The sequence below is a fragment of the Piliocolobus tephrosceles genome, chromosome 10 (assembly GCF_002776525.5).
Source record: "Piliocolobus tephrosceles isolate RC106 chromosome 10, ASM277652v3, whole genome shotgun sequence".
Classification (NCBI taxonomy): domain Eukaryota; kingdom Metazoa; phylum Chordata; class Mammalia; order Primates; family Cercopithecidae; genus Piliocolobus; species Piliocolobus tephrosceles.
Window position 1 is genome coordinate 41741544 of NC_045443.1, and position 14475 is coordinate 41756018.

The window sequence follows — 14475 nt, forward strand, 5'->3', positions numbered from 1 at the left end:
GTGCAAACAACTCTGATGAAGCAAGCCTGAAAGCATTAAAGGAAGAACACCAAAAAGTGGCCACATGCACGTGTTTCGTGCATTTCAATCTTGGCAGAGTCACATTCAGCAGTTAGGTTATATGCTTTACCTTTCAAGGGCTTTAGAAACAGTAAGTGATTAATCTCTTTAAACAGTTTTCAATAATAATCTATTTTATCGTGTTTTGTCATTAAAAAGGCAATTGAGCAGAAGCATTTCAAAGATAGGATCAGTGTAGGGTCTAAGAAGAGGGCTTATATTCGTTTAAAAGAGTAAAAAAATAGGAATTTACTTCTACTCCACTAAAATTAGATTTTCATGAATTTTAACAGTGACACTACTGTGGAGTTAACATAGGAAAATAAGACTGTTTTTCCTCACATGCAATGGTGACACACACACACACACACACACACAAGACATCATAGGTATGTGTAACTATTGGTTTCTCCCACTGTAAATACATATGAAAATCTGTACTATTTAAGCAAGTCAGTCAAAGGATTACTATTACATTTATTTTAAGTGTTATTTGTCTTCTACAAGACTTTTCAGAAGCACGTTTTCTGGATATTGTCAGTGACTTATTTTTAAATTGTGCTTTGCGGAGACTCATTCCCAAAAAGAACCTCTAAGAATATTCACCATATGAACTAAATGCTTATTTCCCTATGAGGAAATATCTATGGCTGTTTACTAAAATTTCTTGCTAGCTCTAGTAAAATGTTAAATTCATTAAAACTAAAATTTCAAATCTTTAAAATAACAAGCAAACATAGGCATGAACCCTCTCTATTCCTCTCTATTGCATGGTACTCATATATCATTAAATGTGAACAAAAAGATACAGTCACTTTATACTTATTATTTTTTGGCCATATCTAATGAGAGCCTATGGCTTTTTTTTTTTTTTTTTTTTTCATTACGTTGTGGTCTGCTCACTGATTACTCACTTTCAGCTTTAACTATTTTCTATATGAGAAGCAAACAGTTGGTTTTCAATCATTAACACCAAAGACTGCCCAAAACACTCTTCGTTAATGAATCTCAAAATATTTTATCATTTCATTATGTCTAACTGCATGCTTATTGGGAAGAATTCAAGCATTAATCTGATTTAGTCTGCAGTTTACTCCTGGTAACAGAGACAAATGGTAAGATCAGAATTGAAATTCACTTCTGACGAATCTCTCACAATGGCCCGTTATTTTAATCAACCTGTATCTAATAACACTGACAACACTTAATGAAATCTGTCATATCCATGAATGACAACATAGAATTATGGATGGAAAGAAGGATAAAAGAAATTAAAGCAGGGCCAGGTGTGGTGGCTCACGCCTGTAATCCCATCACTTTTAGTGACTGAGGCAGACGGATCACAAGGTCAGGAGATCGAGACCATCCTGGCTAACACGGTGAAACCCTGTCTCTACTAAAAATACGAAAAAATTAGCCGGGCATGGTGGTGAATGCCTGTAGTTCCAGCTACTCGGGAGGCTGAGGCAGGGGAATGGCGTGAACCCGTCAGGTGGGGCTTGCAGTGAGCCGAGATCGCACCACTGCATTCCAGCCTGGGGGACAGAGCAAGACGCTGTCTCAAAAAAAAAAAAAAAAAAAAAAAGAGAGAGAAGTTAAGGCAAAAACTATGATTCCTTGCTATCATATTATGAATATGAAGTCATATATGTATATATGGTCCTTCTTCCTTCCTCTCTCCAACCACCTACAAAGAAAACTATATGATATTACCACAAGCCTCCTTTTATTAAGAGAAGTCCCAGAAAAATGCAGATTATTTCTCACCAAGAAAATTAGCTAGTGACATGTAAGAAAAATTGTATTCAATCCTTCCTAGTTCCACTGAATCGACTTGACTAGGCTAATACACTTTTATGAGATGGATTGGCTTCAATGTAAAGCCTAATAAAATTAAATATAAATGCATTCCTGAGGGAGTTATATCAATGGACTATGAAGCAACTTCCTGATTTTTCTCTGATAGCTTGTCACCCTCACCAGCAGTAGCACATTGCTACTGTCCCTCTCTCTCTCCACCCCCCTGCACTTATCCCCACTTTGTCTTTTTGCGAGTATACATATAAATACACTTGCATTTACAGAGCTCTATATATTCCACAAACTTTAAAACAACTCAGTTTTCATGTATGTTACTACTCCTTTGTGGAAAAAAAAAAAAGCTAAATTTTTAAATACTCTTTTTAACAAAGGTTTAAGTGAAATCTTTTAAAGTATTAGAAACATAAAGAAATTACTTCCACTATTTATTGAATGATCTAGAACCCAGTTAAGGGTAGTTACAGATGATTCAAAAAGTATTTTCTGACATCAGAAGTGAACTGTTATATAATGACTGCTAAAAGGCAGAAAAGCTTCCACACACGGTGGTGTGAGCCTTTTTTTCCCTGAATGAAGGACGTGGCCCTTATCTACACTGGACAATCCTATAATAATGTGGACTTCTGTTGTTTGGGCTAATGGGACAGCATATCTTCTGCTGCTGAAGGCCACTTGTGTCATGGATTTCCTTGGTTATTGTGGTCATGTGGACCATTCTTAATCTATTTGGGAGACACTTACAATAAATAGTACAATTAGTGAAATGCCTTCCGGTAAGTTTCTTACACATCTTTCCTACTACTATCACTATATGGAATAGATTACTCCAAGAAAAAATTGTCCTACTGGAATAGGGGCATAGCATTTTAAAATGGAAAAGAACTAATCAACCAAAACAGAGAAATTATTCTTCCTTTTTTCCATCACTTCTGAGAGCTATTTAGCTTGCCTAGATTAAACCAATGATGGGTGAATGCTTATTAATACAGAGCTTTATTTTTCCAAAGAAAGTATTCATCATAAAAGTTATACTCACATTTGCATTCCTTACAGCATTTGCCATCCACATACGCAAGAGCCGACTTAAGTGGGCAGTCAGGATTTGGGCAGATTAGAGTTTCACACTGGATTGTTCCATTCTGAAAAGGAAACAATATTTATAGAATTTCCATGTTGGAGTTTAGTAGTTTTCAAGAATTGTTGAATCCATTCCTTAAATTTTAAACTCTTCATGTGAAGAGAACAGAAGAGGCCATTGCCAGGAGGTGGGCGTTGGTGCTGACAATTACCACAAGGAGGAGCCAAACTGGAGCCAAGACCACCATCAGGAATTTGATTCCTAAAGGTGGCCAGAGCTCCCAGGTAGCTGGCTGCTCAGGCTTCCCAGACATTTTATTGACTTCACTACACCACATTGCATCTTTTACTCAATTTGACTTTTGCTCCCCATTTTAAAAATTTAGGAACATATCATATTCCTGAATAAAAATTGTATCACGCACACGCACATGCACGTGTGTGCGCGCACACACACACACACAGTTCTGAACGACTTTTGATCTTTTTATGTGCAAGATACTCTGTTTTTGAATAAACTGGATGAATTTTGAGAAATTTTTTAAAAAGCCTAATTCACATAGCTGTCTGACTTCTTTCCAGAAAACCAGCTTTAACAGATGAGTTCATGTGTAATTTAAAAGTTTAAAACCAAACTCACTTTGAACTTTTCTTTGAAAAAGAACATATATTTCTGAAATCATAATGCAATAAAATATTCCACTTCATTAGACAGCAATTAGCAAAATCACATTTATTTAAACTCTATAATTTGTATTCCACCATATTAGTAAACTATTAGATTGTCCCAATCATTTAAACTCTATCATTTGTTTATATTGCTCAATCTGGACACAATATTTAATGCTGCATATGACTTAGTTTCATCAAAATGCACTCATGAAAACACAAGGGAGAAAAATCTCTGGAAATATTAAGGATAAGAGGATAGTCTTCTTTAGGAATCACTTTAGCTCATTTAAATTACTAACTTCATGTGTGTACTGATAAACTTTATAGCATTCCTAAACCGTAATCATCTTTAGAAGCTAGACAGTGTTTTTAACAATGCAACGCAGTTCTTTAGATATGACCAGGTTTGTTGGCACTTTAGTGTTGTGTCTTGAGGAAACGGGTCTTGAAATTTTCATGATTATATTGTTTTAATAAATTTTTAAAGAGTGGGAGCATCTGAGTTCCCTTAGTCTCAACTCAAATAGAAGCCATACCAGGCATGTGCAGTTCTTACAGCCGTCTGTCCAGGACTCAAATTCTCGGTAGGTGGTTCCCTTCATGGTGCAAGTCCTTTCACAATAGCACTGATCCAATCTATTCATTCGCTGTTCAGCTCGAGACAGCTGTGGCACAAAAGAAGGGGTTTTACATTGTTCATCCTTCCAGCAACACAGAAATGTGAAACACTCCAGCAGGCATCTATTTTTTTTAAAGTATGTAGCAGTAATAATGGCTGTCCTCGTCAACCACTTGCCATAAACATATTTAAGACTTTAATTTTAAAGAACTCTTTTTTCTCCTTTTTGTGATAAATTTGCTCTCTGCCTTAGAAACAAACAACATAATTTATAAGACACAAATCAAAGGTTAATTCAAAACAACATCACTCAAATGCAGAGAAGCATTTTCCATTTAAAAGAAAAATGTTTAATTTCACTAATATGCTTATTCAAGCAAAAAATACAATTCAGAATTTGTGTTGTATAAGAAACAAATCATACACCATACAACACAACCATCAGGTAATCTGTAACTACTATACAAAATTGTAAGTCTAGTGAAATTGTAGGTAAACCTGATATGTGCTTAAGATATTAGTAAATAAACCCAGAACTGTAACATAGTGATAGAAAGCATTTATGGGACCATTTCTTTGATACAATTCTGGTGTCTATATTCTTTACACTGTCCTCCTGCCTCCTTGCTTATAATGAAAAACTAAATAAAAATAAATAATAATAAAAACTAAACAATAAATCCTCCTGTAGTAAGCAGTGTATAAATTAGGTAATCTGCCTCATTCATGATTTATTGAAACATTTGTTATACAGATGGCTAGGGTTTTAATATTTATAAGCCTTCCCTTAAGCAGGGATTTAGAGTCAGTCCTAGCAAATGGTATAATATAAGAAGAGCCTCGAAGGTGAAAATCTATGGTTATAAAAGGAAGTATTGGGAACATCAAGGATTTTTAAGCTTCCTCACTGTATTTTCGAGTAGCTTTTACCTTGGCTGATGTTTTGGCTAAAATATCCTGTAGCTCCATGATTTTCTGCACAAGTCCATGGAAGTCATTGCAAGTTGGACAAGCTGGAATTACAAACACTACATTTGGTCAAGATGCATTTATAAGGGGTTCAATCTGGTTAAGTCTATGCTGACAACTAAATACATGGGAACTCCACAGTGCAAGAACAAATAGACTTACTGCGATTAAGATCTGGGCACTGAGCAATAAATCCCTGGGGCATGACAAGTAATTGCACATCTTGCATTATACCCTGTGTGTGAAAAATAGAAAAAAAAAAAGACATATTACTTTCATTTACTCAAATTATGTTCAGTGGTCAAGTTCATGAAGGAAAATATTACAGAACACACTCACTAAAATCCCTGAGTCTTTGTTAATACATTATTTCCACTTCATACCAAAGGGAAAGAAATTCATCAGGCACAATAGATGATTACCCATGTATTCTCTTATTAATAATGTTTTTAAAGCCTTAAGATTAAATGTCAAGATATAATTAAGAAGCAATAGTTATGTTGTTTTGAGAAGTTATTTTTAGTTAGCCACTGACGGGCTTGAAAATGACCTTTAAAAAAATCAACCGGATAATAATTTCTAGCTTCAGCAACTCTGAAATTGATACCAATTTTAAATTAACTTTAATTATTGGAAAGAAAAGAATAGAAAAACTGAGTCATGAAAGCATGCTCATTTGAGCATTTCTCATTTTTCAGTTGGATCTTTTAAAACTAATTTCTCAATTCAAAAAGGACAATAGATTCATTAAACTGCTATAGCAAGATACAGTGATGAGTTCTTATGAGTACAGAAAGTTTACAATGAAAATGTTTTAAATGCCAGCTGGAAATGACCTGTTTTACATAGAAAATTTTACCACATGTTTATAGACAAAATTTACATGCATACTTAGTCATTAAGGTATAACTAGCTTCCAGCTTGCTGGGCTCTTAAAGCAAAGGCCAATGGTGGCTCAGAAATGATCTGTCAGACACATCCAGCTGTCTCTTTTATCTGCCACCCTCCCCCCATTTCTTCATGGCCTTAGTATTTTATTAAATAAATATTTTACTTTATCCATTTGAAAAATGCAAACAAAATATCTAATGATAGGGATAACAGTACCAACATGATATCAAGATAATTTTAAATGTACCTACAAAGATTCACCAGTCAAATACTGGTCTCTGTGTCTTGTACATGTTTAATCTGATTAATAGTATGTATCAATGTGAACGATAAATATTTAAGTATTTACTGTGTGGGTATTACTGGATCCATTGTGTGCTTGGGCCTAGATTGAAGAAGCAAATTGTGTACCAATTCCTATCACTTAGAAGCAGCAACATAAAAACAAGGCTACTGTGTGCAGTTATGTAACAGTTTGTACACTGTACAACTCTAATGGATGCTATTTACAGACTACAATAAAGAGAATGACCCATAGAGTCGTACACATAATTGACATGTGGAGATTTTGAGGCCACACTCAGGCTCCATGGGAAAGACTGTCACGATTAAATAGAGACAAGATTTGGGACTCACAGCACACATCTGCTATCCCTTACCTGGGAAAAGTGCATGGTTTCAGGATTTGCAAGCATGGAACCAATTTCCCATTTGTGTCACTTACTATTTGCCTGGCTTTCAGCAAGTTACTTTGCCCCTCTGTGCAGGTTTATGTATAGTAAAAGAGAAAAAAATCACCCTGCATCAAGACTAGCAAGGCTACAATTAGATGGAATCATGTATTTCAAGTATCTGGCTTCCTGGTAACAGACAATGTTTAAATACATTCCCAAAACACCTTTATAGAATTATAAACTTTGCTTAGAAAACAACTAAATTCACTGGTACATATTCTCTACCTTGAAATCTATGAGTTGAACCTATCACTTATCATTATTTGATTTGGTAATCATTCATTGAGCCACTTCCATGTTGTAGGGACTGTCATAGTCACTGGGGGAAAATGATTGCACTATGGGCTTGTAGTCAAGCAATTCTCTGGACTTTATTTCTTCATCTTTAAAATATGGAAAGTTAAATGACATGTCCTTTAGAACCTCTCCAATGACGAAATTCTATGAAGTGTTGTCTCTAAGTACATACTAAAGGAAAAGATATAAATTATGACTGCTTTCTCTTTTGACAGATTTGTGCACATATGTGTATTCCTTTCTCACTTTCCACAGTACAAGGAGATCATGAATAATATATACTAAAAAGCTTTCAGTCCTCTATTAACATCCTTGTAGAAGTATCATCAAAGGTTATATTTCAGTGGTAGAGTTTATTTGTATGTTAACATTTTAGATTTGTATTGCTTTGAAAGGTTAATTCAAAGAACGACATGTTAACTGCCCTGATTGCAGCCTTGTGATCATTTCTGTAATATCTAACGATTAAACTCATTGAAAAAAGAAGAGAAAATAATGTTTGCTGGCTAAATAAAATATTACTATTAAAAAAAGAAATAGACACAAATTTTCTAACTTACAAATCAAATTGTTTTGTTTCACACCATAAAAAGTAAAATCTACATTCTGAAACTCATTAGAAAGAATTTACATTTCATTTTCAGACTTTTGCCAGAAGATACCTTAAAATATCCATGTGCATTATTTCTCTGTCCTAGCCAAAATGTTGTGCCTAGAGGCAAGTCTGTGGAGGGCTTTTCTACCACTCTTTCATAAATTCTGCAAAACAAGAAACATCAAAGAAGGAAGGTGAGTAGACAGTCATTTCTCAGAATCTTCCATTTCCTAAAATGAGGACACTACACTTACTTATTGCAGTCAATGTGTAAAATCAAATGGGAAGCACTGATGGCTAAGGAGAGCTTGTGCCACTTGTCATCAGCCAAAATGTAAGGAAACACTTCTGTGTGAGGGCGGTGACTGCCTGAGCGGTAATGCAGTCTGACTTCATTCCGATGGCCACTACTTTCCAGTTCCAGGTACCTGCAGAGAGAAGAGCCACATGGGACACACTAAAAATAAAGTTCAAAAATGACTGAGGTGACCTCTGTCTACAGAAGGATGGAATAGATGTACTTTTCCTAGTTCTCCCACTGAGTACAACTAGACATCATATACAAAACAAACACAGAAGAATCTAGAAGATAGAGAAAAAAAGATATTCAGGATCCAAGGAACAATATGGTAGCGAGTTCAATGGGTCATATATATATTTTGTGTCATATATCCTAGACTTGGAGTTAAGAAGCCTACAATCTGGAAATATCAATGAATGTAGACCTAAAAAATCCTCAAGATGAGCCTGCTTTCTCTAGCTGAAGGACAAAGAAAGGATCAATCTAGCAAGATAGAAACTTATAGATAATAATCTCTCTGTTCTGGTCAAACATCACAGAAAAAACTGTGGCCCCATCCCAAACCATGCCAAACAAAAGCTAAGTAAAAAGGCTATATTTCTACCCTGTTCAAGCAGAAATGAGGCACCTAACACCAGAATAGTGTCAGAGCCAAGAATTTTAACCCTGCCCGGCAGTAATGAGGTCCCCCTTAGCACTAGTGAAGACCATACAATGAGGAGCCTGGACTTCCATCTCAACTTGGAAGTAATGAAGCACACTTCCCTTTCCCCATTGGGATATTATCAAAGGAGGCCTACTGAGGAGTCAGGAATTTTATCATCATCCAGCAGTAATGAAACCACCCCCACCACAGTGCCAGCAGAAACCATATAGGAAGCTGGAACTTCCCCCAACTCAGAAATAAAAGAAGCTTCCCCCTCAGCTGTCAACAAAGGCAAGTGGGGAATCTAGACTTCTACCTCCACCTGGCAGTAACAAGATGGCACCCTCCCCCTGCCAAAGCAGTGTCAGAGAGAGCTGGCTAAAACAGGCAGGTTAAATAAGATTCAAGTCTCAGAACATGATATAAACATGTCTAGGTTTTGGTAAAAAATCATTCATTATACCAAGAACCAAAGAAATCTCCAACTGATTGAAAAAAGAAAAAGAATAGATATCAAGACTAAAATGATAAGGATGTTAGAATTACCGAACAAATATTTTAAAGCAGCATTGACAAAAACAATTATGAACAGACTTAAATGAAGAAAATATAGAATGTTTCAGAGAAAAAGAAAAATGGGAAAAAAATTTAAAACCAAATAGAAATTTCAGAACCAAAAAAATACAATAATGGAAATGAAAAACTCAGTGGATAAGCTAAACAGCAGAATAGAAGTGACCGTGAAAAGAATCAGTTATCTGGAAGACAGAAAAAAAAAGCATCCAATGTGACAAATAGACCAAAAAGAAGATAGAAAAAAAAGTTGAACAGACTTAAAGAGCTGTGAGATTATAACAAAAGATCTAACATTTGTATCACTAGCATCCAAGAAAGAGAGGAGAAAGGAAGCGAGCTTAAAAAACAATGTTGAAGAAATAATGGCTGAACACCTTCCAAATTTGGCAAGAGATATAAACTCACAGATTCAAGAATCTAAGGAAACTCTAAACAAGATAAAACAATTTTTAACTTCATATCAAGCCATATCATAATTAATCTGAAAACTAAAAACAAAGAACAAATACTGAAAGTAGACAGAAAATCTTGCACATTAAGTGCAAGGAAACAAATAGAGTAACAGTGTATTTCTCAGCAGAAACCATGAAAGCCATAAAGAAGTGGTAAAATATTTTTCATGTGACAAAAGCAAAAAGAGCTGTTTACGTGAATTGTATACCCAGTAAAAACATCCTTCAGGAATGAAGGAGAAATCAAGACATTCTCAGATAAAGGAAAACCAAGAGAATTTATCATGATAAGACCTACTTTAAAAGAATAGCAAAATAATGACCTCTAAACAGAAAGAAAAATATAAAATAAAAAGTTTTGGAACATCAGGAAGATAGAAAGAACATAGTATGTAAAAAAAAAAAAATAGGTAAATACAATAAGCTTTCTTCCTCCTCTTGAGTTTTCTAAAGTGTATTTGACAATTGAAGCAACAGCTCAAAATTGAAGCAAAAGAATTTGTGTCCTAAATGTATGTTTTAAAAAATTTCAAGAAATTATATTATAAATGAGTGAGGGTAACGAAACATAAAGAGAGTTAAAATTTCTATACATTACTCAAACTGGTAAAATGACTATACGAGCAATCAGTTACAAGTTATGTATATATAATGGAATACCTACAACAACCACTTACAAAGCTATTCAAAGAGACACACTCATAGACACACAGATAAAATGAAATTGTAAAACAAGTAACCCATGGTAACAAAAAAAAAACAGAAAAATAAAACAAAGAGAGAACAAACATAAAATAAAAAATAAAGTGGCAGATAAACTCAAGCATATAAATGATTTTATTAAAAGTAAATAGTTTACATGCACCAATTAAAAGAAAGAGATTAGCAGAAGGGATTAAAAACCATGACAATATTCTGTTGGTAAGTAACTCACTTCAAATATAACAGTCTAGGCAGTTTGAAAGTAAACAAATAGAAAATAATATATACTGAAACAATTGATCAAAGGAAAGCAGAAGTGGCTATATTAATTTCAGAAAAATATATTTCAGAGCAAAAAAATACCAAAGACAGACAGAGATGCCATAAAATGATGGAAAAAAAATCAATCCATTAAGAAGACACAGCAATTCTAAATATGTATTACCAAAAACACAGAAATGCAAAATATGTGAAGCAAAAACTGATAGAATTGAAAGAATAAATGGTTAAATCCACAATTACAGTTGGAGACGTCAACACCCCTGTTTCAACAATTACTTGAACAACTAGCCAAAATATCAAGAATGTATAACTCAAAAATGCCATCAACCAAACAGAATCTACTCAACATTTACAGAACATGCCACCCAACAATGACAGAACACACATTCCTTTCAAGTTCCCAAGGGATATATGCCAAGACAGACCATATCTTGAGCCATAAAATAAACTTCAACAAAACAACATTTTAAAAAAATTAAATCACTTAAAGAGTGTGCTTTCCAACCAAAACAGAATCACACTGAAAATTAATAACCAGACAAATCAAATAAAAGAGGAAGGAATCGAACCTTCTGAAACTGGTTTCAAGCCAATTCTATAGCCCCTATAGAATTCTGTTGGTAAGTAACTCACTTCAAATATAACAGTCTAGGCAGTTTGAAAGTAAACAAATAGAAAATAATATATACTGAAACAATTGATCAAAGGAAAGCAGAAGTGGCTATATTATCCACTTCTATATCCAAATGCTTTGAAACTAAATATATTTCTAAATAATCCACATGTCAAAGAGGAAGTCTCAGGGAAATTTTTAAAAATACATAAAACTAAACTAAAATTAAATATCAAAATTTGCCATAAAAAAACAGGTAAAGCAATACTTGAGAGAGAAATTTATAGCACTAAATGCATATATTAGAAAAGAAGATAACTCCCAAATCAATAAGCTCCAACCTCAAGAGCAAAGAAAAGGAAGAGCAAAATAAACACAAATCAAGTGGAAGTAAGGAATTAATAAAGAGCAGAAATCAATAAAATTTAAAAAATAGAGAAAAATCAATGAGCCACAAGTTGGTTCTTTGAAAAGTTCAATAAAATTAATGAACTAACAAAGAAAAAAAAGAAAATATATCAATATTAAGAGATAAACATGAGATCTCATTACAGACCCTGCAGATATTGAAAGGTTAATATGGGAATACTAAACTCTAGACAAAGTTTGACAAATGACACAAAATGAACCAATTCTTCAAAAACACAACTTACAGAATATGAAACAGATTACTTGTATAGTCCTATAATTTTTAAGAAAAGTGAATTCATAAATTTAAAACTCCAAAAAATTAAATCTCCAGGCCCAGATAGTTTCATTGCAGAATTTTCTCACATAATAAAGGAAGTCATAAGAATTCTACACAATCTCTTCCAGAAAGCAGCAGAGAGAAAAACTACTAAATTCATTTTATGTAGTTTATATTGCCCTGACACCAAAAAAACAGTTAAAAATAGTACAAACAAGTAAAACCAAAGACAATATGCTTCCTGAGTATATACATAAAAACTGTTAACAAAATATTAACAAACAGAATTCAGCAATATATAAAAACACTGACATGCCATAATCAAGTGGGGTTTATTCCAGGGATGCCAGGCTGGTTCAATATTTGAAAATCAATCCACTATACTGACTAACAAAGGAATGAAATTATTTTATCATATTGACTTATGCCAAAAAAGCATCTGACAAAATTCAACACCCATTCAAGATGAAATTCTTAGAAAAATAAGAACAGGAGAACTGTCTCAACTTAATAAAAAGCAACTATAAATAAACTACAGTTAACATCATACTTAATGGTGAAAGACCAGATGTTTTCACCCTAACAACAGGAATAAGGCAAACCTCTCACTTCCAACCATTCTTATTCAACAAAGTGCTGAAAGCTCTGGTCAGTGCAGTAAGAAAAGAAAACAAAAGAAAGGAAAAGAAAAAGAAAAAAGAAAAGAAAAGAAAGGAAAAGAAAAGGAATACAGAACAGAAAGGAAGAAGTTAGAAAGTCAGTATTTGCAGATTACATTATTGCCTACATAGAAAATCTCAATAAATCTAGAAGAGTTGGCACTATTCCTTCTGAAACTATTCCAAGCAACAGAAAAAGAAGGACTCCTCCCTAACTTATTTGATGAGGCCAGCTCATCCTGATGTCAAAACCTAGCAGAGACACACATACAAAAAAGAAATTTTAGGCCAACATCCCTGATAAACAACCATGTGAAAATCCTCAATAAAATACTAGCAAACCAAATCCAGCAGCACATCAAAAAGCTTATCCACCATGATCAAGTCAGTTTCATCCCTGGGATGCAAGGCTGGTTCAACATACGCATATCAATAAATGGAATTCATCACATAAACAGAACCAATGACAAAAAAATATTATAATCTCAATAGATGCAGAAAAGGGCTTTGATAAAATTCAACACCTCTTCATGCTGAAAACACTCAATAACCTAGGTATGGATGTAACGCATCTCAAAATAATAAGAACTATTCATGACAAACCCATAGCCGATATCATACTGAATGGGCAAAAGCTGGAAGCATTCCCTTTGAAAACCAGCACAAAACAAGAATGTCCTCTCTCACAACTCTTATTCAACACAGTATTGGAAGTTCTGGCCAAGGCAATCAGGCAAGAGGAAGAAATAAAGTGTATTCAAATAGGAAGAAGGAAGGCAAATTGTTTTGTTTGCAGATGACATGATTGTATACTTAGAAAACCCCATTGTCTCAGCCCCAAAACTCCTTAAGCTGATAAGCATCTTCAGCAAAGTCTCAGAATACAAAATCAATGTGCAAAGATCACAAGCATTCCTATACACCAATAACACAGAGCCAAATCATGAGTGAACTCCCATTCACAATTGCTACAAAGAGAATAAAATACCTACGAATACAACTTACAAGGGATGTGAAGGACCTCTTGAACAAGAACTACAAACCACTGCTGGAAATAAGAGAGGACACAAACAAATGGAAAAACATTCATGCTCATGGATAGGAAGAATCAATATCGTGAAAATGGCCACACTGCCCAAAGTAATGTATAGATTCAATGCTATCCCCATCAAGCTACCATTGACTTTTCTTCACAGAAATAGAAAGAAAACTACTTTAAATTTCATACGGAGCCAAAAAAGAGCCCGTATAAACAAGACAATCCTAAGCAAAAAGAACAAACCTGGAGGCATCATGCTACCTGACTTCAAACTATACTATAGGCTACAGTAACCAAAACAGCTTGGTACTGGTACCAAAACAGATATATAGTCCAATGAAACAGAACAGAGGCCTCAGAAGTAACACCACATATCTACAACCATCTGATCTTTGACAAACCTGACCAAACCAAGCCATAGGGAAAGGATTCCCTATTTAATAAATGGTGCTGGAAAAACTGGCTAGCCATATGCAGAAAACTAAAACTGGATCCCTTCCTTATACTTTATACAAAAAATTGACTCAAGATGGATGAAAGACTTAAATGTAAAACCCAAAACCATAAAAACCCTAGAAGAAAACCTAGGCAAGACCATTCAGGACATAGGCATGGGCAAAGACTTCATGACTAAAACACCAAAAGCAATGGCAACAAAAGCCACAATTAACAAATGGGATCTAATTAAAATAGAGACCTTCTGCACAGCAAAAGAAACTATCATCAGAGTGAACAGGCAACCTACAGAATGGGAGAAAATTTTGGCATTCTATCCACCTGAC

General features: G+C 34.3%; 1 protein-coding gene across 5 annotated transcripts in view; it reads right to left on the reverse strand.

Annotated features, from left to right (window-relative positions):
• The window catches only part of NELL2 (neural EGFL like 2), a 402175-nt gene that overhangs the window by 288158 nt on the left and 99542 nt on the right, over positions 1 to 14475 (reverse strand). For all 5 annotated transcript variants that reach the window (XM_023182792.1, XM_023182793.1, XM_023182795.1 and 2 more), the window contains 6 exons: positions 7990 to 8163; positions 7803 to 7899; positions 5381 to 5453; positions 5180 to 5262; positions 4167 to 4295; positions 2918 to 3020 (listed from right to left, as the gene is read on the reverse strand). In XM_023182792.1, the coding sequence (XP_023038560.1) occupies positions 2918 to 3020; positions 4167 to 4295; positions 5180 to 5262; positions 5381 to 5453; positions 7803 to 7899; positions 7990 to 8163 (659 nt within the window). The remainder of the gene's footprint in view (positions 1 to 2917; positions 3021 to 4166; positions 4296 to 5179; positions 5263 to 5380; positions 5454 to 7802; positions 7900 to 7989; positions 8164 to 14475) is intronic.